Source organism: Tupaia chinensis, unplaced genomic scaffold, assembly GCF_000334495.1.
Source record: "Tupaia chinensis unplaced genomic scaffold, TupChi_1.0 Scaffold000226_1, whole genome shotgun sequence".
Taxonomy (NCBI): Eukaryota; Metazoa; Chordata; class Mammalia; order Scandentia; family Tupaiidae; genus Tupaia; species Tupaia belangeri.
This window is the reverse complement of record NW_006159701.1, coordinates 6,455,026-6,474,932: the sequence shown is the minus strand read 5'-3', so window position 1 is coordinate 6,474,932 and position 19,907 is coordinate 6,455,026. Positions and strand designations below refer to the sequence as shown.

At 43.5% G+C, this 19,907-nt stretch overlaps 1 protein-coding gene across 1 annotated transcript in view; it reads right to left on the bottom strand.

Annotated features, from left to right (window-relative positions):
• The window catches only part of SFI1 (SFI1 centrin binding protein), a 79,352-nt gene extending 60,404 nt beyond the window's left edge, over positions 1-18,948 (bottom strand). The window contains exons 1-4 of the mRNA XM_014587641.2: positions 18,804-18,948; positions 7,092-7,214; positions 2,341-2,514; positions 718-789 (exon numbers count right to left, since the gene is read on the bottom strand). Coding sequence (XP_014443127.1) covers positions 718-789; positions 2,341-2,514; positions 7,092-7,186 — 341 coding nt within the window. The 5' untranslated portion in view covers positions 7,187-7,214; positions 18,804-18,948. The remainder of the gene's footprint in view (positions 1-717; positions 790-2,340; positions 2,515-7,091; positions 7,215-18,803) is intronic.
• Between the last annotated feature and the right edge of the window lie 959 nt (positions 18,949-19,907).

Here is a 19,907-nt window from a genome sequence, read left to right as displayed (position 1 = left end):
TTTTCTCTCTGGTAAGCGCACACATCCTGTAGCAAATAAAAAAAAAAAAAAAAGAATTGGGCCAGCAAATGAAGTGATGGTTGAGGCACTAAACGCCCACATGGCTGACCACAATTCTAGTCCTGGACCTGGGGACTTGCTTTCTTGCTTTCTCTCTCTTTGGTGAGTGCATGTGTACAATAGCAAATTTTAGAAAATAATACAATTTTAAAAATCATTCCCATTGACAAATGTTGATATTTCCCCAAGTTCCGTCCTAGATCAAGGCATTTGTCAGATTGGCCAGTGCCTTGACAAAGTTCACTGACTCCTCTGGGGTAAATCCTTTTCTCCCAAAGATCTTATCTGTTCCGGTTTACTTAAATGTGACTCCTTCATCCATTGATTCAGTCAACTAATATCTACAAAGCTATAATTGTGTTTTTTAAAAGAATCATTTGATTTTACTTATTACTGTTATTAGTACTTTAATTCACCAGAGAGAGAGAGAAAGTGAGAAAGCAAATCATGTCCGGTACTCAAACCATGGTTGGCCATGTAGGAGTCTAGCACTTCAACCAACATACCATATGCTAGCCTCCACTACCATTGTACTACATGATTATATTAAGTTCGTGCCAGATGGAGGAGGAACGTAAAAACATATGCCTAATACCGCCGCCCCTGCAAAGGAATAGTATGGACTCAGCAGAATATGGTGTTCTGTACTAATACTACCTGGCTTTAGAGGGAAGTACTCTTCCAAAAGTCATTCGAATCCACAAATACAAGAACTTTCTAGCCAGGCATCTGAAAGAAGAAAAGAAAGGATAAACACATTTTTTAAAAAATGATTTATTTCACTTTATTGACTCATTCTCTTATTTAATTTGACCAGAGAGAGACACACACAGAGAGAGGGAAAGTGAGAAAGCGACCTGCCATGTCCAGGATTTGAACAGTGGTCGGCCATGTGGGAGTATCCAGCACCTTAACCACCACGCCACCTGCTGGTCCCCTAGGATAAACACATTTTAAAACTCCATTTGGCTTATACAATCAGTTTTCTGGAAAGGAGAGGGAACCTTTAAGGTCACAGGGAAAGGGATATTAGTAAAAAGGGTGATGTCACAGTTAAGCTTGCATCAAACAGAGCATAGGCTGGGACTGATTATAAAGCTATAGTCAAGCAGATTATTTTTTAAAAAAGCTTTCTATACAGAGTATTTTGTCAAAGAGATACACTTGAGAGTTCAGGTAAGAGAAGTACGTGATATTCTTCTACCTGGCTAAAATGCCTGGTAAATGCTTACTTATCGTGGGTCTTCCCCAACCCAAACAGAGTGAGCAGCGTTGTGCTCTCAGCACTCTGTGCAAACTCTCAGTGCAACATTATGACACCCTATCACTATGACCTAATGGATGTCAAGCCGACCTGACCTTTAACTCTCATGAGGTCATGGACTGAGAATGACTCACCTGCCTTGTATCGGTGTCTGGCAATATACCTAGCAGAGTAGATATCTATTAAATTTTTTTTTGAGAGGTTTTTGCTATAGGGTGCGTGCACTCGCCAGACAGACAGAGAGAGACATAGAGACAGAAAGCAAGAAATCACCCCCCAGGGGGGATGGCCACGCTGCAATCCCTTCTCCTCCATTCTCTTCTCGGGATCTTGGGCACGCACGCACACATGCCCGGCGTGAGTTTTTAAGCCACCGGGTCTGGGACGCGACCCATGGTTGACTACGTGGGAGTCCAGCGACATAGCCATTATGCCAACTGCTAGTCCCCATTAATTCATTTAATAATTAATAGAGGGTATTCAACCACAGTTCAAGTCCTGAATCCAAAAAAAGAATTAATGAATGCCTTTGGTGTATTTCATCAAGAGTAGCAAAAATGATCACTTTTCATGAACCATGTTTAGACATGTTTTTGGAAGAATCGTTATAGTTTACATATTGTGGGGCACAACTAGAGAACATGAATGAAAACCGAGATTTTATGGATGCAGATGCCTGAACTTTCTTTGCTTCTGAATATTCCATAACAAAGGGCAGGCAGCGTGGTCTCCAACTATTTGAGAAAAGAAAATAAGAATCATTCCCAGGGCCAGCAGGTGACTTGGTGGTTAAGGGCACTGAACTCCCACATGGCTGACTGTGGTTTGAGCCCAGGATCTGGTGGCTTGCTTTCTCTCTCTCTCTCACTCTGTCCCTCACTGGTCACATTAAAATAAATAAAGTTAAATAAAATAATTCTTTAAAAATTTTAAAAAAAGAATCATTCCTTCTTTTTAACCAAAAAGGGAGGATAAGGAAAAGGCCCCTGTAGGCAGGTGATGACTAGTATACCCACCTAACACGCAATTCTCTTAACCGGCCCCTTCGGGTCCAAGTGTGTGAGACATGATGCTGCACTGGATGGCTGGCAGGAGGCAGCTCCTTACAGATTGCAGAGAAGGCAGTAGACTTCTTGTTAGGCTGCACCATTGAAGAGTAAGGTTTCTTAACTGTACCATCCCTAAAAGACCTGACATTTGAGGAGCAAAGAGGAAAGGAGAGAATTAAAATGATCTCTACATGTGATACAAATGCCTTTTAACATGTCAGCAAAGTTACATAGACAAGCTTAATGACACAAATAATTACTATGCTTGAAGGAAAAGTAGCCCAGCCTCTGACAGGACTATCTGCCAGCTACTAATAAAGTTGACATCCAGCTTTCTCTCTCTCCTTACCTCCCTCCTCTCTCTCTCCCTCCTGCCATATACACACACACACATACACACACACATACTATTCTCATTATTTGCAATAGTTACATTCTATAAAGTCACCATAAACACTTAAATCATTGTTCCTAGGTTCATGTGAGCTATGAAAACATTTTAATTGGCTGATCCAAACCTAACCTCATTCTGTGTATACTTCTATTGAAAGACAACTTAACACACACAAGTGATTCATTAATATTAAACTTCTGGTGAACAGTACTGTAGCTCATGCCTAAACAAAGCTTATCTGACACACATATGTTCCCCATAAAGTATGTAATAGTCTCTTTTTTGTTTGTTTGTTTGTTTGTTTGTTCTTTTAGAGATTTTTGCTATAGGGCGTGTGTGCTCGCCAAAGAGACAGAGAAAGACAAAGAGACAGAAAGCGAGAAATCACCCTCTTGGGGGAAATGACCATGTAGCAATCCCTTCTCCTCCATATTCCTCTCAGGATTCTGGATATGCACATGCATGCACCTGGCGTGAGGTATAAGCCACTGGGTCCAGGACTTGAACCGCAGTCAACTATGTGGAAGTCCAGTGACATAACCATTACACCAACTGCTAGTCCCCATAACAGCCTTCTTACACCTAGAAATACGAGACAGCACTTAAGCAGTACACTTAGAAGATATAGTTTGAGCAACTGAAGCTTGAAAATCATGCCAGGTGTATGTGCGTGTGTGCCCAGAATCTGGAAGGAAGGGGGATTATGGCAGGCCGTGTTGCACTTAAGGTAGGCATTCCCTCTCTTGCAAGTGCGTGCATTCTATGGCAATTAAAAAAAAATTAGAAAAAGGAAGCAAGACAGTGGTGTAGTGGTAATTCAACCAGACTTGACGTGGAAAAAGTTCTGAGTTCATATCCTGGGACCATCCTGAGCATGCGAGGTACATGCATGCCCATTATCCAGGTTGGTCGAGACTAGGAGTGTATGGTAGCATGAAGACCCTTTTGGAAGTGCCTGTTTGTCTCTATTTCTGTGTGTCTCTCTGTCACAGAAATAAACTTCTTAAAAATTTTTAGAAAAAGAACTGCAAATTCAACCCAAAGAATGTAACAGAGAATAATAAAGAGCAGAAATTAATTTGATGATGTGTGTAAGGAACCCCTAAGACCACCCCAGTTTCAGTGACTTACTAACTAGAAGGACACAGGACACAGTGTAGAGCTGTGCTAATGACTACCATTCACTACAGCGCATGGACACATGCAAAACCACCACAGGGAAAAGGAGCACGGGGCAAGGTCTGCTGGAACTCAGGTGTGAGCTTCCAAGGGTCTTCTCTGACTTCTGTCACCTAGGATATGTTTAATTCTTCCAGCACTGAATTCACAGCACATGTGAAGTGTTGTCAAGGAAGCTTACTATACACTTAGTACCCAAAGTCTTTTTTGGGGGGGGTGGGGGTACTGGTCATAAAAGCACCTTCTGCCTACTGCATACCAAAATTCCAGACTCCCAGAAGGAAAACAAATTCTGCATAAACAATGCCATTTGCACAAATAATACAAGCATAATGAACTACATTTAGTGAAGGAAGTGAGATGCTTAACAAAACCCGTTTCCAGACACCAGCCAAGAGCCAACCTGGAGAATAGAACTTCCTGAGAATAGTTGTCTCAGGCCTGCTATGTTCTAGTTGTCTCAGACCTACTATGTTCTTTTCTGCACAACCAAAAAACAGAATTAAGAAGGTGAAGGCCAAGAGTTGGTTATTTAGAGGCAAAAGTTGACATCCAGTGAAACTGATCAAGAAGAGAGGAACCAGCAGATAGTAAAATGGTTACATCGCGGGACTCCTACGTTGTCAACTACGGTTCAAGTCTTAGACCCAGTGGCTTAAAACTCAATGCCAGGCATGTGTAAATGCATTTCCAAGATCCTGAGAGGAGAATGGAGGAGAAGGGATTGTGGCATGGCCATCCCTCTGGGTTAATTTCCGATTTTCTGTCTCTGTCTCTCCAGCAAGTACACGTGCTCTAAAGCAAAAATTTCTCTCTCTAAAAAAAAAAAAAAAGAAAAGAAAAAAGTGAGAGAGAGAGAGAGACCCAAAAACATATAGCTGACTAAGTTTTTAGAGGTTTTTGCTATAGGGCACATGCACTCACCCAAAAGAGAGAGAGAGACAGAGAAACAGAAAGCAAGAAATCACCCCCCAGAGGGGATGGCCATGCTGTAATCCCTTCTCCTCCATTCTCCTCTCGGGATCTTGGGCACGCACGCACACACGCCCAGTGTGAGTTTAAGGCACTGGGTCCAGGACTCGAACCGTGGTTGACTACATGGGATTCCAATGACATAGCCATTATGCTAACTGCTGGTCCCCAGTTGACTAATTTTTGACAAAGGGTACTAGTCAATCCAGTGGGAAAAGGAAAACCTCTTCAGCAAATGGTGCTGGAAAAACTGGGTATCTACCTACAGAGAGATGAATCTGGACCCCTATCTCTCACCATTGACAAAAGTCAACTCAAAGCGGATCAAAGATCTAAACCTAAGATCTCAAATTTTAAAACTACTGGTGCAAAACACTGGAGAAACTTTAGGAGACACTGGGGTAGACAAAGACTTCTTAAATAAGACCCCCAAAGCACAGGCAATAATCTCAAAAATAGACAAGTGGGGTTACATCAGAGTAAGAAGTTTCTGCACAGCAAAAGACACAATATTTAGTGTGAATTGACAACCCTCAGAATGGGAGAATATTTTTGCAAACTACACCAAGATAAGGGACTGATAACCAGAATACACAGGGAACTCAAGCGGCTTACCCAGAAAAAAAAAAGACTAACCCAATTAAAAGATGGGACAAGCTAAATAAACAACAAAGGAAGACATATGAATAGCCAAAATACATATGAAAAGGCTCAACATCCCTCATCATAAGGGAGATACAAATCAAAATCACAATGAGATATCACCTAACCCAGTCAGAATGGCAAAGATTGAAAAAACAAAAAATAATAAATGTTGGTGGGGTTGTGGTGAAAAGGGAACACTCCTACACTGCTGATGGGAATGAAAATTGGTCCAGCCACTGTGGAGAACAATATGGAAGTTCCTCAAAGAACTACAAATAGAACTACCATATGATCCAGCAATTCCACTCCTGTGTATCTACCCAAAGGGCAGGAGAACACTCAGTTGGAAAAGTGCTTGACATCTATATTCATTGTAGCATTATCATAAATTGCTAAGACATGGAACCACCCTAAATGTCCATGAACAAATGAATGGATTGAAAAAGTGTGGCACATGGGAACAGCAGTTAGCATAATGGCTATGTCACTGAACTCCCATGTAGCCGACTGCGGTTCGAGTCCTGGACCCGATGACTTAAACTCACACCAGGCACATGTGCATGTGTGCCCAAGATCCCGAGAGGAGAATGGAGGAGAAGGGATTGCGGCATGGCCATCCCCCATGGGGGGTGACTTCTCACTTTCTGTCTCTCGGGTCTGGGACTCAAACTGTGGACAACTACATGGGAGTCCAGCGACGGAGCCATTACACCATCTTCTGGTCCCAGTCAGCGTGATTTTCAAGCCACCAGATCTAGGGCCTGAAATATGGTTGGCCATATGGGAGTCTTGCATCTTAACCACCACACTACCTGCTGGCCCCAAAATCAGTTTTAATGATGGACATTTCTACATACTGAAATTTTTCTTAAGTTTATTTATTATATTTTTATTCACAATAGATAGCGCATATGTGCACATAAAAGAAAGCCTTTGGGTTGGCGTTGATGGAGATCCAAACCCATGGTCAGTAATGTCAGCACTGCAATTCAGTATGCTGCCAACTGTGTCCCAGAGGCTAGGCCTCAAAATGGTTTCTGACTATAACATATAAATTGTGTATCATATTATAGACAAGAAACTTGAAATATCAATGACAAAAAAAAATCCTTACTCCTAGTTTCTATTTCATAATTCATGACTTAGGAAATTTATTTATTTATTTCTATTGTTTTGTTTTGTTTCTTATTGTCAGAGGACACATGTGCTCACCAGAGAAAAACAGAAAGTGAGAGGAGGAGGACAGTGGGGACAGTTGTACCACCATCCCTTCTCTTCCATTTCTCCATCCTGTAAGAATTTTGGGCACACAAGTTCATGTACCCAAGCATGTTTTTCAAGCCACCAGGGCTGGACTTCAAACAGCATCAGCCATGTGAGATCTGGCTCCCTTACCTACTAGACTACAGGACCAGCCCAGGGAACTTAGTTTTTACTTATTGTTTTTTATTATTTTCACACAAAAATGTTTATTGACTATATATGGATTATAATTTCAGTTACCTTTTTGTTATGTTCTGTCACTCACCTGGAATCAACCTTTTTCTCCATTCTCTGTCTAATGAGTTTTTGATGGAAATTTGACCAGTGGCTTGACATATACTTCTTACTGAGAATTATCATGAATCAAAATGTCTTTTATCTTCCCCATCTAGTTACGAGAGAAAGGAGGAATAAAAGTGAGTAAGTTATCCACAGCCTCTCAGGAGTCACATATATTTCTTTTTTCATGAAAGAGTATGTGTACATGCACATAAAAGTGTGTGTCTTCCTCCAAAGGAGACAGGCACCCTCCACAAGGATTGGTCGAGTTACAGTCCTCTTCCTCCAATTGGGTCCAGGGCACTCAAGTGACCTAGTATTTCAGAATGACTAAATTCAAACTGCTACACTTGAGGAGCTTATTACCACTGCACCAGGAAGCAGGCCCAGAGCCACATTTCTAAACATCCACATGGCAGCTCTTAGTCTCTGTCCTCATCCATTCTTGTACCTAAAGAAAAAGGGAGAGAGTGTGCAAACACCTACATGCAGAAGACAGGTATTCTGATAGCTGTCTCACAGCTGCAATCTTCTGCTCTAGCCTCCCAGTTAACTAGCTCATAGGCATATCCCCCCATGCCCAGCCTGTTTTAGGTTGATCCAGGATCTGAACTTGGGCTTTCCACATGGCCCCAGCCTTGCACAGCAGTGCTCCACTGCTTTGCCACTGTGGTTGAACCTGCCCCCTCCCTCCTCATTCATCACTAATTGAACATAGGAGACATTTGACTCAAAATATTCTTTTTAGAGGCTGGCAGGTAGCATGGTGGTTAAGATGTTGGACTCCCACATGCCCGACCATGGTTCAAGTTTTGGATCTGGCAGCTTGCTTGCTCTCTTTTCCTTTCTCTCTCTGGTCACATTAAAAAATAATATTAGAGACCAGCAGTTGGCGTAATGGCTATGCCACTGGACTCCCACAAAATCGATTTCAGTTCGAGTCCCAGACCCGGTGGTTTAAACTCATGATGGGCACCTGTGTGTGTGTGCCCAAGATCCTGAGAAGAAAATGGAGGAGAAGGGATTGTGGTATGACCATAGCCCCTGGGGGATAATTTCTCAATTTCTGTCTCTCTTTCTCAAAAGCACATGCACCCTATAGCAAAAATTTCTCCACCCCAAAATTTTTTTTAATATTTTTATTTATTTTTAAAAATTTGTCATAGCATACATGCACTCATCAAAGAGAAAGAGAAAGAGGGAAAGTGAGAAAGTACCCATTATGGGGAATGGTCATACCACAATCCTTTCTCTTCCATCTCTCCCTCTTTTTTGGACAAACTAATACATATCTGGCATGGTTTTCAAACTGCCAGGTCCAGGACTATGTAGTTGACCATATGGCATTCAGCTGCTTAACCACTAGAGAATCAGATGACCCAAACTTTTTTTTTGGAGAGGTTTTTGCTCTAGGGCGCATGCATTCACCAGAAAGACAGAGACAGAAAGCGAGAAATCACCCCCAACCCCCATTGAGGATTGCCACACCACAATCCCTTCTCCTCCATTCTCCTCTCAGGATCTTGGACATGCACACACACATGCTCGGCATGAGTTTAAGCCACTGGGTCTGGGACTCGAACCATGGTTGACTACATGAGAATCCAGCGATGTAGCCGTTATGCTATCTGCTGGTCCCTCAAACTATTTTTTTAATTGCATTATTAAAAAGTTTTTTAGGAGACCAACAGGTGACTAAAAAGTTTTTTAGGAGACCAAGCAGCAGAATCCCACATGGACAATTCAGTAGTTCAAGTCTCGGACTCAGTGGTTTAAAAAACACACTGGGTTGGGACCAGGAGATGTCATAATGGTTACATCTCAGGACTCTCATGTAGTCAACAGTTTGAGACTGTTCAAGTCCCAAACCTGGTGGTTTAAAACTCATGTCAGGCACAGATGGAAACTGAACTTGATGCAGACCTCGTTATCATTGAGCATCATGTTATCACAGCACCACCACAGCTGGCCTCTGCTTTCAACCCATATTACAGACGCTCCTCAGTTTATAGGAGATACATCCCAATAAATTCATTGTAAGTGAAAAAATGCATGTACTACCCAATGAAAACCAATGTAAAGTTGAAAAATTGTAAGCTGAGTCATGGTAAGTTGGTGACCATTTGTACAAGCAATTACGCTATCTTAGTTTGGGTTCCCCCAACAGCAGATCCTGAGTTAAATATTTAGGTACCAGTAGTTTATTTGGAAGGTCGTCCTTTGGCGAAAAAGTGGGGAACTGAGAGGGAAAGTATGGAATTCCAAAAAGTATGTGTGAATGAGCAACTGCCTCTATTGCCCCTTTGAGGAGCGACAGAGATGGGGTTGTTATTCACCAAGAGCCATCCGTTATTGGTCAAGGATATTAATTCCCTGATAATAAAACTTTAGATGGACTAAGAAAATATTGGTGGCCTCTAAAAATAAATGCTTATATACATATATAATTTTCTTTCTAACACAAACGCTAACGCAAACGCTACCGCTAATGCAAAGCGCTAACGCAAGCGCTAACGCTAAACGCAAGCGCTAATGCAAAAACGCTAACGCAAAGCGCTAATGCTAACGCAAAGGCTAATGCAAACCCTAACGCTAATGCAAACGCTAATGTAAGCGCTAACGCTAACGCAAACGCAAAGCGCTAACGCAACTGTAGGAACTGTTCTGAATTGGCCAGAACCAGTAGAAACAGATCAGGACCAGTATTAGCCCATTAAACTTGTCAGAAAAAGATATATGCAAATGAAATGCCTCTGACATGTGATGACATACCAATGATTTGATAATGACATGTGGTTGATAGAAAAGTGACATGTGATTTGTATATGATGTGCCTCTCTCTGCCTATCCCTGTAATCCTATGACTGAGAAATCCACCCCGTTCCCTGATCTCCAAAGAGTTTCTTTACCTTTCTTTTTTCTTCTCCTTTGAGCCTAGTGCAAATATCCAGGTCATGGACTGTCACACAGCCCCTCTTAACAGTCCAGGATTGCCCAAAATATTCCCACCAGGCATGACACTGATCCTAGACTGCTACCCAGGGCACAACAGGCATTACTTGCAGTCTCCAATGGGCACTTCCATCACTCCCACTGCCCTACCAGGAGCCCATTCCAATGTCCTAAACTTCCCTTGTGCCAATATTGACCACTGGTTTGGCTGAGGAGCAAGATGTGAATGGATTTTTCACCCTTATGTTACACCATGCCACGAGGGTCTCAGTGCTACTGCTTGAGTATCAAGGCACTGCAGAACTTTGGGAAGCTGCTCTTGGATGGTCTGGGTTGGGGATGGATCTGGGCATCAGTACCATACCATACTCAGAATCTCCACTCCCCATAACAATTCAGGCTCAGCTGTCAGAATAATCTCATCATACTAGCTACCTCTTCCCTTAGGGTATGTTCTCTTCCTGGAGGCTCCCTTAGAGACTCACAGAATGACAACAAGGATCACATTCAAGGACGGTTCCCTATATCGTAATCAAATTAAAGTCTATGTTCACATGAAATAATTTTGTTTACAGGAAAATAATTTGCAAATACAACCAAAGCATGACCAAGGTGAGGGGATGTCAGGGAATTTGACCTAGCAAGAAAAACACTTCTGCCCAAGCCAGATCCCAAGTACATCTCCAATGGCACTGAAAAGCTCATCTTTAAATGTCTTGTGATTACATTTCTTTTTCGAATTAACATCTTTCCAACTGTTGAGATCTAAAAAGATCTCTGGCTCAAGCAGCAGGAAGACAGGAGAAAACTCGGCACCATTATTAATATCCTATATGTAATTTGTAAAGAACATTGTCAGGAATCAAGGGGAAAGAAAGAACAGGGGCACACAAACCAAACTGTCCATGTCCTTTGTGCATGGCTGTGGTTGGCTGAGTTATATCCCAGGTCTGAAAATGTCACAAGTACAACCCTCTCTATGCAACCTATTATCTTTCTTCCTGTAGGAGCCAGTGGGTGCACTAATAGCAAACCACCGTGATTCGCACAAAATTGAAATAGCTCTTTTGGGACAAAAGCAAAAACTGTAATTCAACTACGCTAGAGGACACTGACCTGAGCATGATGACTTTTCACTCACTGCTACACTCGGATAGATACAAGACGTTCCAGCTCCATCTGGCCACTGAGCCCTAAATACTATTTTCTACCACCTGATCAGAAGTCCTGGGAATTCTTGCTGGAATTCCATATGGGGAGTTCAAATGAGGGACAAGGCTTGGGAATCAGGGACAACCTAGGGAGCCACTCCTGAAAGGTTGCAACACTCCATGCTTAGACAGAATTTATGATTAGACAGAATTTCATGACAAATATGAAAGAATAACAGGAAGTTGGTGGAAGAAACCATAGATCACCTGGGCCTGCATTTCTCCAAGTGTAATGCTCAGACCTAGCTGGTTCAAGGAAGGCACCAAATATCACTGAGAGAAAGTCATTCCCTCTTGATTCTTCAGTATAATGAGAAAATCATTCTCTCTTCATTTCCCCTTAATCTTTCTGATTAAGTCTTTAACACGTACTTGTTACTCTGTCCTGACTTGAACCAAGAGTAATCAGACCTCAGGTAAGACCCTGAGGCAAGCAAATCTCTGGCCAGAATTCAGTAACTCTTCTTTTTTTTTTTCTCTTTTACTTGCTTTTATGGTAACCTTCTATTCAAGGCAACTGGTGCCAGTTTTCCATTTAAAGTATTGATAATAAAGTTTTCTTTTTAAAACAAATATATTTAAAAATTTTAAAGGTAAATCATCACCAAGAAAAGTAAAATGCTTCTTGATTTCTGATGGACTATGTCCTGATAAACTCATCATAAGTCGAAAATATCAGTAAGTCAAAACTGCACCTAATATACCTAACCTACAGAAGATCATAGCTTAGCTTAGCCTACCTTAAACATGCTCAGAACATTAATATCAGCTCACAGTTGGGCACAATCAACTAACGCAAAGCCTATTTCATAACGAAGTGTTGAATATCTCATGTCATTTATTGACTATCGTACTGGAAGTGAAATAAAAAAACAGAATGGTTATATGACTATTCAAAGTATGGTTTCTACTTTATGTTAGGCATAAAGACAAGGGAACAACCAGCATCATTATTAATATCTTATACGTAATTACTAGAGAACATCGTCAGGAATCGAGGGGAAACGAAGGCGGAGGGGGCACACAAACCAAAATGCCCATGTTCTTTGTGCGTGGCTGTGGTTGGTTGAGTTATATCCCAGGTTTGAAAAATTTTTTTAACATTATTTATTTATTTATTTATTTATTTCAATTACCAGAGAAGAACAGAGCGAGAAAAAGAGAAAAGGCAAGCCACCAGGTCCAGGACTTGAACCATGGTTGGCCATATGGGAGTCCGGCAACCTTAACCACCACACCACCTGCTGGAGAATAGGGAAGAAAGTATTACAGCATGGCCAGCCCCCACTCCCAGGGGGGAGTGATTTCTTAATTTTCCCTTTCCCTCCATCTGTCTCTCTCTGGCAAGCACATGGGCCCTGTAGCAAAACTTAACATTTTTTGAAACGTTTTTTTGGTCCACCCTAGGTGGCACAATCTATAGTGTACTGGACTGCAGTGCTGGAAGCCACATGGCCAACAGTGGGTTGGATTCCCTGGCTCAGCTTGAAGATACTTCAAGTGGGTGATCATAAGCATCTTGAACCAGAGGAACTAAAAGTCTATGGAAATGGGTCACAGCATGATGAAATGTTTTAATGTTGACAGTATTGAGAATGTTTCTCTCTCAATCTTTTGCATGTGCATAGTCTCAAAGGAAAAAGAAAAAGGTGTTTTCTAAGAAAGAAAACAGGAGAGCAAGCCACAGTCAAAAGGTGTAACTGGCTTAGTCTTCCTGTCTTGGCAACGTTTCAACACCTTCATCTTCCCTTCATAACACCAACAGAGGCCAAGAGGTCTTTTTTTTTTTTTTTTTTTTTTTTTTTGGGGGGGTTTTTTTTTTTTGCTATAGACAGAGAGAGAGACAGAAAGCGAGAAATTACCCCCCAAGGGGGATGGTCAAACTGCACACTGTAATCCCTTCTTCTCCATTCTCCTCTCGGGATCTTGGGCATTCACGCACACGTGACCAATATGGGTTTAAGCCACAGGGTCTGGGACTCGAACCATGGTCAACTACGTGGGAGTCCAGTGACATAGCCATTACTCCAACTGCTGGTCCTGAGGCCAAAAGTTCTTATTTTTTTTAATCAGATTATGTACTTCTAGTTTTTTTGTTTGTTTGTTTGTTTGTTTAGAGATTATTGCTATAGGGCATGTGCGCTTACCAGGGAGACAGAAAGCAAGAAATCACCCCCCTGGGGGATGGCCACGATACAATACCTTTCTCCTCTACTCTCTTCTTGGGATTCTGGGCATGCATGCACACATGCCGGGAGTCAGTTTAAGCCACTAGGTCTGTAACTTAAACTGCGATAGACTTAGTGGGAGTCCAGTGACATAACCATTATGCCATCTGCTAGTCCCCAGATTACTGTTTTTTTTTTTTTTAATTGCCATAGGGAACCATACACTTGTGGAGTTGGGGGGAGGAGAAAGTGAGAAGACACCTACGGGGGAATGGTCATGCTGATTCTTTCTCTTTCACTCTCCTCTGGATCTTGGGGACACACACATTTATGCTGTGTGCCTCTCAAGCCTGCACAATGTGTGGGATCCAGTCATCTTAACTACCACACCATGGGCTGGCCCCTAAAGATGTTTATAGGTAACTGATAACCATATAAATTAACAAGGGCCAACCTGTGGCATGGTGGTTAAAGTGGCAGAATCCTACATGGCTGATGACACAGTACGGTACGAGTCCCAGACCCTGCAGCTTAGGGGCATACTGGGCACGTGCATGTATGTGGCCAAAATCCTGAAAAGAGGTAGAAATAGAGAAGGGACTGGCATGACCATTCCACATGGGGGGGAGTGCTTGCTCACTCTTCTCTCGTGCCCTCTCTACTGTGTGTCCTCTGTCAAAATTTAGGGAAAAAAAAAAACGATTATTTAGGAAGCCAGACTGTGGCTCAGCAGTAAAATACGACACTCTGCAAGACAATCCCATATGGGAAGATTCAGGGTTCAAGTATGGAAGTGTTCCTTAATATGCTGTGCATAAAACTGCCCTTGACAGAAGGCTGATTGGAGGCTGCAGACGAATCACAGCATCAGACTGTTGAGCGTGCTCTTTTGCTCATGGAGGAAACAAATAAAACTTAAAAAAAAAATAATCTTCAGGCAGTATCTAATCAGTGGTAGATATTACTTCTTATAGTTTCCATTTCCAAATGATCATTTCTACCAAAAATACTCATTATGAACCGAGTAACACAGTTTTATTTACTTAAGGCAAAGAATTCTAGTGTTATGTAGTATTATGGGTTGAACCAGTGCTCAAGAAAATATGCTGAAGTCCAACTCCCAGTACTTGTGATTGTGACCTTATCTGGAACATTGTCTTTGCAAATGCAATTAAAATATAGAGCTTAGGGCAAGCAGATAACGTAGAGTTACAACACTGGACTCCCACATGACCAACTGCGGTTCAAGTCCTAGACCCACTGGCTTAAAAATCATGCCAGGCGTGTGTGTGTGCATGTGCCCAAGAATTCTGGGAGGAGAGCAGAGAAGGGATTGTGGTACAGCCATCACCCCTGGAGGGGTGATTTCTCACTTTCCCTCTCACTGTCTCTGTCTCTCTGCTTGGCAAGTACATGAACCCTAAGGCAGAAATCTCTAAATAAATAAATAAATAAATAAATCAGAATATAGGGCTGACTCTGTGACATAGTGGTGAAGTGCTGCTCAAAGAGAAATCAGACTCTATATGGTGATTGCAGTTCAAATCCCTGGCCTGGGAAGTCTGAAGCATGCTGGGCACATGCTGGGGTGCACAGGATCCGACAGGCTGGGGAACTGAAGGAAGGGGACTGCAGCATGAAGAGACCCTGTTGAGGGTGTCTGATCCCCCAACCCTTCACTTTCACATATGCATACACATGTTCATCATGAATAAAGGGAGGAAAAGATGTTTAAATTTAAGATGGGTCATATTAGGGTCAGCAGGTGGCATGATGGTTAAGGTGCTGGATTCCTATGTGGCCAACCAAGGTTTAAGTCCTAGACCTGGAAATGTGAAAAATCACATAGATAAAATAAAGAAATGTTAAAAAAAAAGGAGGGGGAGGGGGTCATGTGGGAGCAGTATGAGCTCTTTAATTTTTTTTTTTTTAAGAATTTTTAAATTTAACTTTGTTTATTTTAATTTTACCAGAGAGGGCCAGAGTAAGAAAGAGAGAGAGAGAGAAAGGGAGGGAAAGTGAGAAAGCAAGCCACTAGGTCCAGGACTCGAACAGCAGTTGGCCACGTGGGAGTCCAGCACCCTTAACCACCACGCCACCTGCCAGCCCCAGGAGCAGTATGGGCTCTATAAATCCAATATTATTGCTGTCACTGTTATTATTATTTTAGTTCTCATGATGGGGCTCGTGCACTTGCCAAAGAGAGACAGAGAGAAGGAAAGTGAGAAATCATGCCCCAGGAAGATGGCCAAGAGGGCAATCTCTTCTCTTCCATTCTCCTCTCAGGATTTTGGGCACACATGCAGTGTTTTTGTTTTTTAAAGAATTATTTTAATTTTTTAATAATTATTTTATTTAACTTTTTATTTATTATTTATTTATTTGTTTATTTCGATTTGACCAGAGAGGGACAGAGTGAGAGAGAGAGAGGGAGAGAGAGTGAAAAAGCAAGCCACCAGGTCCAGGACTTGAACCTCGGTTGGTCGTGTGGGAATCCAGTGCCTTTAACCACCATGCCACCTGCCGGTGAATTATTTTAATTTTAATTTTACTCATTGTCACTGTTTTATTTATTTATTTTTTTAAAGTTGAACAGAGAGAAAGAAGGAAAGTGAGAAAGCGAGCTGCCAGGTCTAGGACTCAAATCATGGTCAGCCATGTGGGAGTCCAGCTGCCCCAACCACCATGCCACCTGCCGACCTTGCACCCTGTGTTTTTTTTTTTCAAGCCACTGAGTCCAGGATTCAATCCGTGAAGTCGGTCATGCGTGAGCCAGTGCCTTATCCACACACCACCTGCTGGCTAATACATTTTTTTTTAATATTTCTTTCATGAGTAAGAGAGCAGGATAATGTAAGGACAAGAGCAAGAACATGAGCAAGTATACGAGAGGGGGGTGAAGAGAAAGAGGCATCCTAAAGGGACTGATGGGGCAGACAACCCCTTCCCCCAGCTCTCCAGCTGGTCAGGATCTTGGGCACACACAGCTGGCATGTTTCCAGTCTATTTGGGATCTGAATTGTGGGTAGCCATGAATTTCCAACACGACAGATCAGTACACCACAGCCTGAACCACCACAGTGGGCCAGCCCCATAGCACAGCAGTTAAGTGCTCTGCATAGGGAGCCAGATTCCACACGGCTGGCTGTGGTTCAAAACCTGGCCTCAGCAACTTGAAAGAGTACCAGACAGCACCAGCAGGTAGTGTAGTAAAGACACTGGGTTCCCATATGGCTGACCACGGTTTGAGTCCCAACTCTGTCGCTTGAGAATCACTCTAGGTGTGTTTGCTTACATGCCCAGAATCCCGAGAGGAAAATGGAAAAGGGACAGTGGAGTGGCCATCCCCTTAGGGGTAATTTCTCATTTTCTCTCTCGCCGTGTCTCTGGCAAGTGTACACATCCTTTAGCCAAAAATATAAGGGAAAAAAAAGAAAGAAAAGAAAAAAGATGCCGGGTACATGTGTGTGCATACCCCAAATCCTGACGAGATGGAGAAGGAGAAAAAGGACTGCAGCATGATCACACCCAAGGGCGGTTGCTTTCTCTTTTGCTTGCTTTCTCACTCTCTCTCTCTGGCGAGTACACACACTCTCAGGCAATTAAAATAAATGGGCAGGAAGGAGAGAAGAGACAGGGATAGATATTTATAAAGCAGAGATCACCACGTGATGGCATAGGCAAACACTGGACAGATGCATCTACAAACCAAGAAACACAAGGATTGGGCAACACCAGACACTAAAAGAATGGCAGGGAACACTGTCTTCATTTTGGGCATCTAGCCTCCAGAACTGTAATACACATCTATTGTTTTCACCCACTCACTTCATATTTAGTTACAGCAGCTGTAGGAAACTAATACAAATAGTAAGACCAAAGAGTATAATTCAACTCTGTGGTGGAGACAATAATATAGTAAGTGCTTCCTCTGTTGATAACTGTGACTGGTTTATGAGGGACCAGCAGGTGGCGTAGTGTTTAAGGTGCTGGACTCCCAAGCAGCCAATCACAGTTCGAGTCCCAGACCTGTTAGCTTGAAAATCATGCCAGGCACATGTGCATGCATGCCCAAAATCCAGAGAGAAGAGGGACCAGCAGTTGGCATAATAGCTATGTTGCTGGACTCCCATGTAGTCAACTGCAGTTTCAGTCCTGGACCCAGTGGCTTAAACTCATGCTGGGCACGTGGGCGTGTGTGTCCAAAATCGTGAGAGGAGAATGGAGAAGGGATTGCGGTGAGGCCATCCTCCCTGGGGGATGATTTCTTGCTTTCTGTTTCTCTGTCTCTGTCTTTCTGGTGTGCGCACGAGCCGTACAGCAAAAACCTCCCAAAAAAAAAAAAAAAAAAGAAGAAGAAGAAATAAAAAAAGAAAAGAAAAGAAAAGAAAAAGAAAAAAAAACAAACTATAGGGGCCGGCAGGTGGCATGGTGGTGCTGGACTCCCACATGGCCAACCGCAGTTCAAGTCCCATACTTGGCGGCTTGCTTTCTTCCTCTCTCTCTCTCTCTCTCTCTCTCTCTCTCACTCTGTCCCTCTCTGGTCAAATTAAAATAAATAAATAGGGACCAGCAGTTGGTGTAATGGCTATGTCTCTGGACTCCCATGTAGTCGACCACGGTTTGAGTCTCAGACCTGGTGGTTTAAACTCACACCGGGGCATGTGCATGTGTGCCCAAGATCCCCAGAGGAGAATGGAGGAGAAGGGACTGCATCAAGGGTGATTTCTCACTTTCTGTCTCTCTGTCTCTGTCTTTCTGGCAAGTGCACTCGCCCTTATAGCAAAAACCTCTCCAAAAAGAAAAAAAAAAAAAGTTAAATAATAATAATAAAAAACCTGTATGTTAAACTGAAAAATAAAAATAAAAGTGAAAATATCTTAAAGAAGCGCCTACTATACTCTGCAATTTCTAACAATGACTAAATAACAAATGATCCTATGAAAGAGAAGTGAGACGACACAAACCTTAAGTCCCTGTATAAGTTTCAATTACTTCTAAGAAACTTTCTCTGACACCTCCAAGCCACATACTTTTTAACTGCACTTAAGAGAGAGACCCATTCTGAAATGTACAGACTAGAATCAAAATTACATTTGCGGAGCAGGTACTCTGTACCACATTTCATGAACCACATACTTTAATAAAACAATCTGAGCAGGTGGTTACAGCAGTCATTTTATAAACTCATTTATAAAGTCATTTTAAAAAGTGCCCAACATCACTAGCTAGGAAGAGGAGGAGCTGTGATTGGTACTCAAGCTCCAAACATCATCCATTCAACAATTATCTATTACCCATCTACAGAGACTAATAAGAAAACTAGACGGTTTCTCCGAAAATAAAAACGAAGCTCCCAACCCTTACCGCGGGAGAGGGCTTCGTCTGCTTGCTATATTAACCCCTCAAGGCTAGGATGGGGCTCCTAAGAGCAGAATGCAGCTGCCCCTCTTCCGGCCACACAGCAGGGATCCTGGGAAACTGGTTCGGATCCGTGCACGCTAATGAGCCTTGCGTGGACACAGGCACCGCCTGGAGCCCAAGAGACGCGTGGAAGGATGCGGCGCCCCGAGGCCGGCACAAAGAAGCGTCTGGCAGAAACGACGAAGACGGGCTCTGGGCGCCGCCTCTCGCGCTCTTCCAATTTCGCACCACAGCCCCGTGGGGAGGCGGCATCCGCTGCACCTCTTTGGGAGGAGGCAGCGGAGGCTCTATCCGGAGAGTCACCAAGGCCTGCTCGGAGGGACCCGCGCTCGCCGCAGGGCTCACAGCCGGAGAGGCTTAGCTACTCAGGCTGAGGACGACCGGCCTAGCCTAGTACCTGGGGAAGCCGAGCCCTCGAGTCTGTGCCTGGGAGCAACCGCGGCGGAAGCTGAACGACTGACAGCCTTCCGGAGGCCCGCGCGGCCCACCACCACCTTTGCGTTTCGCGCCCCTACTGACGCGGGCCTCGCGCCGGCCCCGCCCCCGTCTCCACGGCGACGCGGCGCGCGCAAGGGACGCCCCGCGGGGACTCTGGCGTCTGCGCAGCCTGTCCTGCAGGTGGCTCGACTCCGTTTGGCCCCGGTGGAGCGTCTGCGGAGCGTGTTGGTTACGGGATGTGGACGGACACACGGTCTGAGCAGCGGTACAGGGAGTTCTTTGCCACACTCAGCTCAGCCCCCTGCTTCCCTTAGGCGAGTGAAATTGGAACCGTTTCGAGGCGGGTCCCCAAATTACGTCTCCTCAGACCAAGCATCAGGGATGACGCTCCTGTCGGGAAGCCAACGCAAAACAAAGTCCTCCTTTTCCTACCTCCGGGCTCGCGTGCGAGCCACTCTGACTTTTGGTTCCGCGTGGTAGCCGGAAACTGTGGAGGAGGGCGCGTCCGAGTGTGGACGGAGGAAGTGGTCATAATTTGTATTTAGCGGGGGCGGCCCCCAAATTAGTTATCTCAGGCTGATCTCTTATTATAACCCTTTCTTTTAAAAT